At 45.9% G+C, this 12441-nt stretch overlaps 1 protein-coding gene across 8 annotated transcripts in view; it reads right to left on the minus strand.

Moving 5' to 3' along the window:
- SLC7A10 (solute carrier family 7 member 10) overlaps nucleotides 1-12441 on the minus strand; it is a 43147-nt gene that overhangs the window by 13352 nt on the left and 17354 nt on the right. For all 8 annotated transcript variants that reach the window (XM_053400333.1, XM_053400330.1, XM_053400328.1 and 5 more), the window contains exon 2: nucleotides 3233-3437. In XM_053400333.1, coding sequence (XP_053256308.1) covers nucleotides 3233-3437 — 205 coding nt within the window. The remainder of the gene's footprint in view (nucleotides 1-3232; nucleotides 3438-12441) is intronic.

A 12441-nucleotide genomic window follows, 5' to 3' on the forward strand; every position in this document is an offset into this window, starting at 1 on the left:
ATCTCACAAACGGAAAGTTCTGACGTGTGTCCAAATCCCTCCCAGAAAATTTTGAGAGTCTGGAAGCATCCTGGAGAAGGGGCCCTCCGATTCTCATAACGATCACAATCAGAAAATTAGGGGAGAGGGCAGCAAAGCTGCACAGCACTCCTCCACCAGGTTTGCTTCAAGCTCCCCACCCACCAGGGGCAGAGAGGGACCAGCAGCAAAGCTCTGAGGAACACCTCCCGCCACCCTCAATGAGTTGGCAATGGCTTTATCTTAAGGAGAAGTGCTTTCTGAAGCTCCCCTGCCCCTCAGCCTGCCATGCTGGCAAGGCTTTGCAGTGCTTCTCCTTAAGGCAGGTATGTCCAAAGTGTGGCCCGGGGCCTAATCCTGCCCATCGGTCAGTTTAATCCGGTCCCTGTGGCAGTTTACTTCCTGGGGTAAAATCCCCCCAAAAGCTCAACAACTTCAATCCTAAAAAAGGTCAACAACTTTAGCAGGCCCTCATGCATGTTCACTTCATCAAACCTTGCTCTCTTTGAAAAAAGTTTGGACACCCCTGCCTTAAGGGAAGCCCTTGAAGAGCCTCTCATGCCCCCCCCACCGCATTATAGGGACAACAAGAGGCATTTTGCCTCAGGTGCCCAAATGTCTGTTGGTCTGACGCAGTCGAAATATATAAAAAAATTGTCCAGTAGCACCTTAGAGACCAACTAAGTTTGTTCTTGGTATAAGCTTTTGTGTGCATGCACACTTCTTCAGATACCACGAAAGCTTATACCAAGAACAAACCTAGTTGGTCTCTAAGGTACTACTGGATATTTTTTAAATATTTTTTTATATTTCAAGTTTTAGTATTACTGAAGGATTTAAAGAAAGAAAGGGGGGACTGGCTCCCCGCTGAGCCAAATCTGCTTATGATGCAACCCCTACTAATCTTCCTTTCCCCTTCATTTTTAGAAATAAAAAAATAAAATAAATAAAAATAAGATTAGGCAGGAATCTGAGAGTCATTATTGAAGCTGGGTGGTTTCATAAAACAGCTATTAAATGTGCAGGTTAATTAACTTCTGGTCAGAACAAGATTCTAAAAGTCATTTTTATTGGCCAGGAAATGTTTAAATGGAAAGGGTTCCGGAAAAGTGACCACCTTTTAATTTTTGTATTAACGTTTTTGCTACAAGGAGGGGGAGAACTATGTCCTTGAGTTCCTTGGAGGAAAGGTGAGGTACAAATTATAACAATAAATAAATAAATCTGTACAACTGGAAAAGCATGAAAGAGAAACGTGTATTTCCTTTATGGAATTACCCATATTTTGCGCTCTATAAGACGCACCAGACCATAAGACACACCTAGTTTTTGGAGGAGGGAAACAAGAAAAAAAAATATTCTGAATCTCAGAAGCCAGAACAACAAGAGGGATCGCTGCGCAGCAAAAGCAGTGATCCCTCTTGCTGTTCTAGCTTCTGGGATAGCTGCACAGCCTGCATTCGCTCCATAAGACGCACACACATTTCCCCTTACTTTTTAGGAGGGAAAAAGCGAGTCCTATAGAGCAAAAAATACGGTAACTACCACAAAATCTGTTTTCCACCCCAATTTTTCCATTCCCGCCCCGCCCCCGGAAAAAATAGCAACCCCCGTCCCAGCAAAACTGGGTGGAAAAAACCCAGATGTGTTCCCTGGCCCAACACAGTTTTCCCAGTCTTCCCCCTGTCCTTCACAACTCTGTGCTCATCCCAAGGGCAAGTGATGTCAGGTCCAGCTCCCTCAAAAACTACTGTCCCTTTTTAGCCTCAATAAAAACAGCCTTGTGGAGACAGGGCAAGGTTAACACGACCTCCCTGTTGAGTTATTGCTGGCCTGAGGGTGGAGCTGAAGCCTTTGTCAGCCTAAACTTTTAGGAAACAACGCGGAGAGCTTTGCCGCTTTTTATATCTCCATGTACGACTCGTCGTTTTGGCACTTTCTCAGATGCAATAAATATCAATTCCTGGGAGGTGAATGGCCCTGAAAATGATCAAGAGTTGCCGACTTTCTTCTGGTTGCCTTTGTCCTTACAAAATCTTCACGGCATGATTTACAGGCTTTGCAAAATGCAACCTGCTTCCTGGTATCCTATGCAATTAGGATTGCACTTGCTCTTGGCCAGAGGAGATATTGCGGGGGGGGGGGGGAGGGGAGGTAATCTGTCTTTATGCAGGTGCTCCCCTCCCCTCAGCAACATTGCATCAGTGGTTCAGGCTGTAACAAGAAACTCCCTAGCCACTTCATTCAAACACCAATCAAAGTAAGGATGCTTGCCTCCGAACATGAAATAGGGTGTTTGGAAGAGGATTGTGCCAGGAATGGCTGCTCAGGCCTCCATGGCAACAAGGGAAATCGTGCAGCCTCAGGGAAGCTGGTGCAGCACAGTGTGGGGGTTAGAAGCCAGGAAGTCCTGGGTTCAAATCCAGAACTCAGTGGGGAAAGCAATGATGCTTTGCATGGCAAAGGAATTCAATAATAATAATAATTTTTTTTGTCAACATTATTTTATAAGTTAAGGGACTTTTTGCTCAATTTGATATTTTACAGGTGGTTATTTTATATATTGCTACTTGCTGTTATTTTTATTGATTACAGTTCACTAGATTTATCGTAATTGCTGAGAGCAAATTTCTGTTTCATTATTGTTTGCTGATATTTTGAGAGTCGGTTTTATTGTGTACCAAGATTTTCTAATGGATTTTTGAATATTGCCTTATTTGATATAAGCCAGGGGTCAACAAACTTTTCCATCAGGGGGCCGGTCCACTGTCCCTCAGACCTTGGGTGGGGGCACGGACTATATTTTGAAAAATATAAACACCCTGCAAGCTGGTCCTGGGGCTGCCTCTGGACATGGAGGAGGAATGCACTCTGCACGCGCTCAGGAGTGCGTCTCGGCACCGCCCACTCACCTTGGGTTTGATCCCCGGCATCTTTCAGTTGATTGACAGGTGGGCGTTGTTTGGGGGGAAATAGAGCACCTGGTGGGCCAAGACTGACCCACTGGCTCTAGCTTCCTTGCCCTCTTTTTAGCAAAATATTGCCAGCTCCCTAGGCATCCTCAGCGCTGTCTCTTCCAAAGTGCTGGACTCACCACAGTCGATTGCTCAGGGGAGCGAGGAGCATGTGCCAATATAGCCCTCCTTGCAAGGTTGCCGTGAGGATGCTGTGAGACCCAAAAGATTAAGCGTCATGCTGCTAAAGCGCCACTTACCCAGCTAATTCACCGAAAATCTCAGAGACGTAGGAATAATCCCCTCCAGACTTCGGGATGGTGACTCCTAACTCGGCGTAACACAGCGACCCGAGGGCTGCGATCCCCCCGCCGAGCACCCAGATGATGAGGGCGAGCCCCACGGACCCCGTGTGCTCCAGGACTCCTTTGGGGGAAATGAAGATGCCGGAGCCGATAATGTTACCTGGGAGGAACAGAAGGTGTAGGAGAAGATGAATTAATATATAGGCATATCTTCTCATCTCGCTACTCTAGTACGCTCAACAACAATAGTAATAACTTGAAGAGGAGAATTTGGATAGTACTTGGCAGACATATTTTTCTTCAGATACACCAAAGCCATGGGAAGCTGCCTTCTACCCAATCAGACCATTAGCACGACCAGGCCACCCATGAGACAGGCTGAAGCAGCTGCCTCAGGTGGCAGAATCCAAGGGGCATCTCCGCAGACACACACACCCCATTGCCGGATGAGCAAGGAGAAGCAGCTGAGGCGGCCTTTGGTATGAGATCTTGCGAGAGCCTCATGAAATATCGCAAGAGTCCCACGAGATCTTGCAGGGATATCACAAGATCCCACAGAGCTCTCGTGAGATCTTTCCTAAATGCAGAAGCCGTGACCCCAATAAGCAAGGCTTTGGCAGAGGTAACATGGAAGGGGTGTGTGAATATCTGGCGTTCGTGCAGGGCTGCACCTTCCCGTTTCAGCAAAACAGAATGGACCACCCTTGCCATTTGGCTTAGCATTGTCACCATCATCATCATCAATCATATTTATATGCTGCTTAATCTTCAAAATCCCTAAGCAGTTTACAAAAAAAAACCCACAGTAAGATAATGTTGAAAAAGAATAATGTACGTACCACATTTAAAACTCCGAATGCAAAGAGATGCCTCAGTGAAAGCCATCAATAAAACAGTAAATAATAAAGCAGAACGATGTGGCGACCAGTTTAAATAGATAGGTCTTTAGGCAGCATTTGATGATGATGATGATGATGATGATGATGATGAAAGCTTGCCGCTGTTTCTGCCTCATGAACAGCACATGTAAGGGTGACTGACCTTTGGCCATGCTGTCTGGGGCAGATGAGAGTCTAGCAATAGCTAGACTTGTCAACAGTGACCAGCAGCGATTCTCTAGGTTTCCAGACAGCTTTACCTAGAGATGCTGACGACTGAACCTGGGGAACTTCTGCCTGCAAAGCATCTGCTATGCTGCTGAGCTATGGCCCATCCCACTCTGGTATCCTCCAAGTGCTTCGGACTCTGACACCCATCAGCTCCAGTCAGAATAGGACCCAGCCCTATAATTCGCCACTCCCTAAGTTGGACTGACACCAAAATCTGCCATAAAGGAAAGCCCTAAGCAGACAATAGCTATTGAAACAACTATTGGATGCTTTTCAAGGAAGATCCCAGGATCATTTGCTTGGCGCTCAGGCACTCAGTAAAAGGCACGGGATTTAAGAAATTGTTTTCATGACTGCTGTGAGTAAGACAGTCAATGAAAGAGGAGAACTTTCTCAGAATGACAAAGAAAGGAGGTGTTAGGAAGAGGTGGAAGAACTTTAATCTCGCAGCCAAATGGCTTTTCTGGCGAAGGTTTTAATCCGGACGGGGAAAGACTAATTAATATTCAGAAGAACCTTCTCCAAAGGAAGACGGTCGACCTGGGCGGAATGCTAAACTAGGCTGAGGAAACCTGGAACCAGGACAGCTATGCTAATAGGTTGGATCCTGCGCAGTGAGGGGAGGGCAGCAGGGTCAGGGCCTGCCTTTCAAGAGCGGTGGGTTACGTAAGGAGACTCTCAGAGGGAGCAAGTAGATTCCCCAGACCCAAACCGCGGCTTGGAGCAAAATGCAACTGTGCTATAATCAAGCACGTACGTGCATGTGCACACCCACCTACAACACAGAGATACACAGCATTTCTAAATGAATAAATAAAATTGTAGAGTTGGAAAGGACCCAAAGAGTCATCTAGCCCAGTGCAGGAATCACAGCTAAATAAATACATAAGATTTTGTGTTGCACAGAAGCCCAGGGTGGCAACAACAGTGTAGTAAAACAATGCCATTAAAACACACTAAAAACAGTTACAAGCATCTAAAAATGTCAAAGGAAGAGTACAATGCCCTGGCAGCAAAGAATTTTGAAGTTGCCAGGAACAGTATCTTTCAGCCATCCATTGTCTGGGTGACTGGGGAGGTTTAAAAATCCCTTGTGTGTGTTAAGAATGAAGGGGGTGAGATGCACCTCTCACAGAAGGGGAACAGCCACTGAGAAAACGCTGCCGTGGCTCTGTGCCAACCAGGCAGGACCTAACAGTGCCACCAACAGGGTAATTTTCACAGGTCAGGGTGTTTAGTTTACATTTCCTCAACTTCCAGGTCAGCAGCTGTGCCGCTCTCCTGCTGCAGCAAAGTGTCAAGGAGTCTTGTGCCACTCAGAAGCCCACACAGCCACCCAGCTGTTCGTATTTAAGATGTCACAAGACACTTTGTTGTTTGTACCCGTTACTTCAGTAACCCTTTCTGCCACATTATTGAAAAGCAGGCCAGGAATACTGTTTCTGCTGATTTGATGGGACTGAAACAATCAATGTGAGCTGCTTTCAACCATTTGGCGCTGAACACAGACACACCCTTCTTAAATTTCGCAATCCTGTTTTATTGGGAATACATGCAAAAGATACTGTAGAAAGGGTGTGTCATCTACTGTCAGATCTTTGCTTTTGTTGTGACTTACATGGTCTTTCTTTCTGAAGAAATCTCCCAGAGAGAGAGAGAGCGAGAGAGCACTATAAATTGTCATTGTGATGATGACTTTAATCATTTATTTTATTGCTTGAGTTTTATTGCTTCCTTTTGTTTTATTTTTGTTTGTTGTTTTAACTGATTCTAGCTTCTATTTATGATGATTGATATACACAGTATTTTCAATATTGGCATGTGTGAATGCCTGATCTGTTGAGATATATCAGTTCTGTTTTTGCACCAGAGTACCCCAAAACCACTTACAGAGATTGATGGAGGTATCTAGTTTTGAGAGATATTTTTGGCCTTTGGCCATAAGCAACAAATGTTTCACCCAATTCATGCAACTTTCTTAGGATTCCTTGTTTACTTCCACATTTGTGTGTGTATGTGGGGGGGGGGGGAATCCACCATGTGGACAATAATATATGGATATGGGGCACCCACATCCCATGTAACGTTCATGTCAGTTGTGTAGTCTGGGAGCACCTACTGGGAGGATCTCAGAAGTGGCAACAGAATCTTCAGCCCAGATCAGCGTTTGGTGTGGGCCTCGGCCACAGTGCTCCTTAGTGGTGGGGGTCAACCCCACAGCTGAAATCCCCTCCATATCCTGCTTTCACTTCTGGGCTAAGAACAGGGTACCAAACAGAATCGCCCAAGGGGCCAGGTTTGGCTCAAGACAGCTAGCTGCTGATCCCTAACTTAGGTTATAAACAGAAGCAAGGATGGGGAGAGGCAGAAATCCCAAGCCCGAAATGAGCAGATGTATGAGGCTTCGTCTCCATCTGCTGGCCCTAGAATGAAAACCAGCTCCCTGGGCTTACACAGGAATCTTTGAAGAGGAACGTTGGGAATTCACTAGCCAAGCTTTTTTCCTTTTTTTGTTTTTCACGCTGGAAAATTTCTCAAGGCAAGGGAATTCTCTGCCATCTAAGAGAATGTCTGCGGGAGAGCTTTTCACTTTCCCCGCTCTTGTTGATGTGAGTGAAATCATATGAATGAAAGTGAACCGGGAGGGGGAACACTAAAATGCCATTAGCTGATGCATTAGCTGATGGTTGGTGCTTTGTGGAGCCCCCTTTCCCAAGATCCAGCTGTTGCCTGATCATCGCACCTATGCATGGCGCTCCATGAGACTCGACAATAATCAATGCTGGCAGAGCTTGCTCAGGGCTCTGTGCCCCTGCTTTCAGCTCAGGCAACATCTTACCCTGACCCACACCCATATGAATGGCATCAGGTGGGAGGGCAAGAGGTTCCTCAAAACTGTCACAGAAGAAGAGTGCATAGTTAAACTATGGAGGCAGTGATGGTCACCAAGTTAGATGGCTTTAGAAAAGCATTAGACAAATCCATGGAGGAGAGGGCTATCGATGGCTACTAGCCATGACGGCTATGCTCTTCCTCCATAGCTGGACATCAGCTGCTGGAAACCACAGGGCTCACAACCTTGCTGGTTTCCCACAGGCATTTGTATGGCCACTGTGAGGATAGGATGCTGGACTAGATGGGCCATTGGCCTGATCCAGCATCCTATTATTACGTTCTTATGAGAGTCCCAAGGGGAAGATGGAGAGGCCTGCAGATGCAGTTGTTAGACCATCCAAAGAGCTGCTACCCATTTGCAGGCCACGATAGGATGGGGGAAAATGAACTAAAGCAACACACACACACAAAACGAAACACTGCAGACATGCCGTCAGCAACCTTGGCAACACTACAACCGCCCACCAATCTCAGGCTGACGCCCCCAGACAATACAGGAGGAGCAACACAGTTACCGCCATTGCTCTGCCAACAGCAGTCCTGAGCAGAGAGCAAACCAAAGCTGCTCTAAACCCTAGTATTTCCTGTATGCCTGTAAAACTCAAACCATGGTTTGGAGTCTGAACCGTGGTTAGTGTAAACTGTGGTTTGCCATGATGTCTGAACTGAGCCATCATCTTCATTTGCCCACTCACTGAAAGAGGTATTAGAGAGGGTTGATCTTAATAACAGGATGTGATAAATGAATGAACTTCCCAGTGTCTTAAAATGCGGCAACCATGTTCTCCTCGGTGCGCCAGGCCGGGGGGGGCGGGCGGGTGAAGAAATAGGCAAACCCAGTAGCTGTGTACCCTCGATGCTAAAGAAAAGCCTTTTTGTTCCTAACAACTTTGAGAAATTCAGCCACAAATCGTTCAAGAGCCGTTCATTCATGTGAAAACACGAGCCCTGTAGCCCTGCCAAAGTGGAGGAGAACTGAGGTGATCCGCTCCAGAATTCCTAGTCACGCAAGTACACCCATTTAGCCTTGGTGGCACCGTTAATCTATGACACACGCAGTGTGTTTTGGGGCGTGCTCTTATGCTGGGGAAAAAAAAGAGAATCTATAGTTTCCAGCAGGATAGAAGTGCCATTTCACTCTCGCGACTCAGTGAACAACTGCAGCTTCCCTCAAAACGCACAACATGCAATACGAAGGAGAATTAAAATCTCCCTAGCCAAGAGTGGCGTCCATCATGTTGTGTGCTTTTAAAGCACTTTAGCCAACTCTCCGATCTAGGTTAAAGTAAGGGAACGTGATTGGCAGCTGCCCTCTTCTCCTGGACTCCTGTGGAAAAACACTCTTGGATAATGTGCTTATGAAGGATTATAATGCTATTTTTCAAATAGGACCACTCTCTCCTCGTAACCTTCTTTTTCAGTTCCTGCTTTGATCTTTTCTCTTTACCGTTGTTATTGCTTGTTGTATATTAGAAAACAGGAGCAATTACATAAAAACCGCAACTATCTACAGTAATCTACCTTCAGAGGCTTAAACATGATGTTAACCCATATCTTCCTTCAAAAAAAGCATCCAAATGTGATGCAGGCAGGCATCTCTTGTAGGATGCTGCACCTCATGCCTGCAGTGTTATTTTAGCTTTATTGCACTTTCCAAATGACATCGTTGGCATAAAAATGCCAGTCCGTATCCCCCCTCCCCCATTTAATCCAGATGTACCCTTTCCAGGGGAAATCAGATAGATAAATAAATAAAAACCTGTTCCCAATGACCCATTTGCAATATCTGAACAACCCCCATGTACAACATTAATCCTGTCTGGAAGCACCCTCGGGATCCTGCAACATCTTAAAGGCAATGTCTTTATTGTGGCCACCTTCCCAAACCGGTGCCCTCAGGATGCTTCAGACTACAGCTCCTGACATGTGACGAGCTGCCACTTCTGGATGGGGATTGTAGTGTGAGCTTGCGGGGGGGGGGCACACTAATGTCTTCTTGTACTTCCCAAAGCATCCTGAGATGGGAAAGAAATTTGACGCATTTCGCATTTCAAGGAGAAACTATATAGCCCATGCTTTCCGAAACAATCCATGGACTGAAACGCAACCTCCATCCTTTCAAATCTGCACATCTCTGAATTTCTCAGTTGCACTTCTCTGGCCAAGTCATGCGCACAAGAATGTGCATGTCTGAATCAAGTGTGCAGAGAAAATGAATGTCACTTCGTCTGTTTATGTTTGAAGAAACTCTGATCAGGGATGGGAAATCAATGCCCACCCCACATGTTGTTGGGCTACAACTCTCACCAGTCCTAGCAGGTAGTGGGAGGGCCACAGGGTTCCCGCCCCTGGGCTTTTCTCAAAATGAATTCAAGGTGGCTTTACAATAATAAAATGTAGAATCATAAGGTGGATCTATACACAGGGGGTGGGAGGAACATTATAAATAAGTCAGAAATTAGATCGTTATAACAAAATAAAAAAACCCTACAGAAAAACGCATATAAAAAGTTCCTGCTCTCTGGTGCCATCTGGTGTTGCATGTTTATAGCGCATTCAAATCATTGGTTTTTTTTACTAATGTAGCAGAGTCCATAGAGTTGGAAGGATCACAAGGGTCATCTAGTCTAACTGACTCTTTTGCCCAACGTAGGGCTTGAACCCACAAACCTGAGATTAAGAGTGCCATGCTTTAGCAACTGAGCTATCATGTCACACGCACACCAGTTTTATACATCAACTCTCTCTCTCTCTCTCTCTCTCTCTCTCTCTCTCTCCAACAGTTGAACAGCATTAACACATTCAGCCAAGAACCCTAGCAAATAGAAAGAGCAGTGATAGCTGAAGATCTAATGAGAGCAGCATTAACGTAACACAAGAAAGAGAAAAATGCTCGGATAATAACCTCCTTTTGAACAGCTGCATTTTAACCAAGCATGTCAAAGTATCAAGACTTGACATATCTCACCTGGAACAGCATTCCACAAGGGTGGCCACTTTAACAGGGCCGAAAGAGAAATCGCATCACCATAAAATTTGCGCACTCTATTTTATAGGTATAGATGCAAATTACCACCATTTTTTTAAAAAAGGAACACATTCTGTTTTGTCATGGGGGGCTGGAGGAGACTGTGGCCTGGGGGCCCTGCATCAGTGTCTGCTCAGTCCACTCTCCAGGTGGCAACTTCCTGCCCGTCTCCCTTGAACTATTTCACAGGCCAATCTCATTGTTCCTTCCATTTCCCAGAACTGGATAGGGATGCAACTGCATGCAAAAGTCAGCATTATTTTGGGATAGCGTTTGATGGTGTGCAGTTCCCATATATATGGGCCACGTGCTAAGAGGTGGCAGTGAACAAACGGAAATGAAACAGCCTGCCAGCTACATGGGAGCCACACCTAAGTTGCAAGGCATAAATATACAGCGATATTTCATAGTAGACAAGAATGGCCTGTATGATGGGTGTCGAGTTAATACGAACCAGCTTTACCAAACCCTCCAGTGTCCCTATTTTCCAGAGACATCCCTGATTTAGAGAAGCCGTCCTGGTTTCTGATTTGATTCCAGAATGTCCTGCTTCTCCTTAGGACATCCCTATTTTCATTGGAGAAATGTTGGAGGGTATGGTATGGAGTTATCCGAACCACCAAGCCATCTGAAGGCAATCCTGTATAGGGAAGTTTTTTAAAAAATTTTTTTTAATGTTTTCTTATGTTTTTATATATGTTGGAAGCTGCCCAGAGAGACTGGGGCAGCCCAGTCAGACGTGTGGGGTATAAACAGTAAAATTATCATTTATGGAATGGGACGTCCCTATTTTCATCGGAGAAATGTTGGAGGGTTTGCTTTACTCTTAAGGTTGGGATCATTTCGAAACAATGGCAGTAATGGAAACAGGCACCCAACTCTGCCACAAGCGAAGTCAGTCCTCTAGTTTCTAATGGATGTCCTTTTTTCTGGCAATGCCTTATGGGAAAGCAAAGGGCAGCCATTAGAAACTAGAGGACGAAAGAGGACGCATCTAGTCTAATTTGCATGCATAGATGTAAATGGAGAAGTAATTGCTCTAATTTAAACAGAAATACAATACATTTCACTGTAAATGGGGGAGGATGGTGACCAGGGCGAGCTGAGAGCCTGCTCAGTCTGTGGTCCAAATTTGTTGAGGGACAATTTCAAGGGTCTCTCACCTGCTTCCAGAAACCAACCTTGAACCAAGCCACTCTTCCAAGAGAGGAGGCCTCCTTCAGCCGAGGCCTGCTTTGTTGGGCAAGATATCCCACTGGCTTCGGTGTGCCCAGGACCGCAGCCTTGGGCTGGGGCTGGATTGTGCCCACAGTTCAACCCCAGGCTCATTAAATTTGATGAGGGCACCCAGGTTTACTCTGAGGGCCGAGTGGCCGAAACAAAACAAACTTTACATAAGCCCGTCTTTGCTTTGCTACCAGGCATTGAACTAAGCAGGCCCCGGTTCAGCGCCCAGGGGTCTAATTGAGAAGGGATAATTCCCTGTGCCTTACGTAACATGCCATGTCCTCTTGGCGGCAACAAGGACTGGCGATGAGCAAATGGAGGAGCCACCCTGAAATCCAAACAGGAGAATTCGGTCTTTTCAGGATCAATGTGGATGGAGCATATGCTTTGCATGCAAAAGGTTCGATCCCCAGCAGCATGCCCAGCTAGACCTGGGAGAGACACGCTGCCTGAAACCCATGTGTGTGAGTGTGTGTGGCTGCTGCCAGTCAGAGTACACAATACTAATCTAGATAGACGAAGAGTCTGATTCAGTATAAGGCATCTTCCTATCTCCTGTCTTCCAAACTTTGGGGTGCTGAGGGGCATGGTGGAAAGTGTTGAATGGTTGCATCTTAGGTAATCCCACAGCTGGGGGGGGAGCACTGATGCAGCTGGGAGCCCACCAGGGCTGGAATTGGCCTGCAGGATGGGGTGAAGGAAGTCCAGCAAACAGAACATAGTTTTACTGGGTCAAAACAATGGAGCAGATTCTCTCTGACTCCAACTCTTACGTTCCTCACACAAGTTCTTTGCAGGAGCAAAACATGGGACAAGAGAGGGTGTTTTTTTTGCTTGCGTTTTTTTCCTGTTTTGTTTTTTTGCTTGAGCTATAATTCCAGCATTCTTCCTGGATTTTACTGGGG

This window comes from Podarcis raffonei, chromosome 8 (assembly GCF_027172205.1).
Source record: "Podarcis raffonei isolate rPodRaf1 chromosome 8, rPodRaf1.pri, whole genome shotgun sequence".
Lineage (NCBI taxonomy): Eukaryota > Metazoa > Chordata > Lepidosauria > Squamata > Lacertidae > Podarcis > Podarcis raffonei.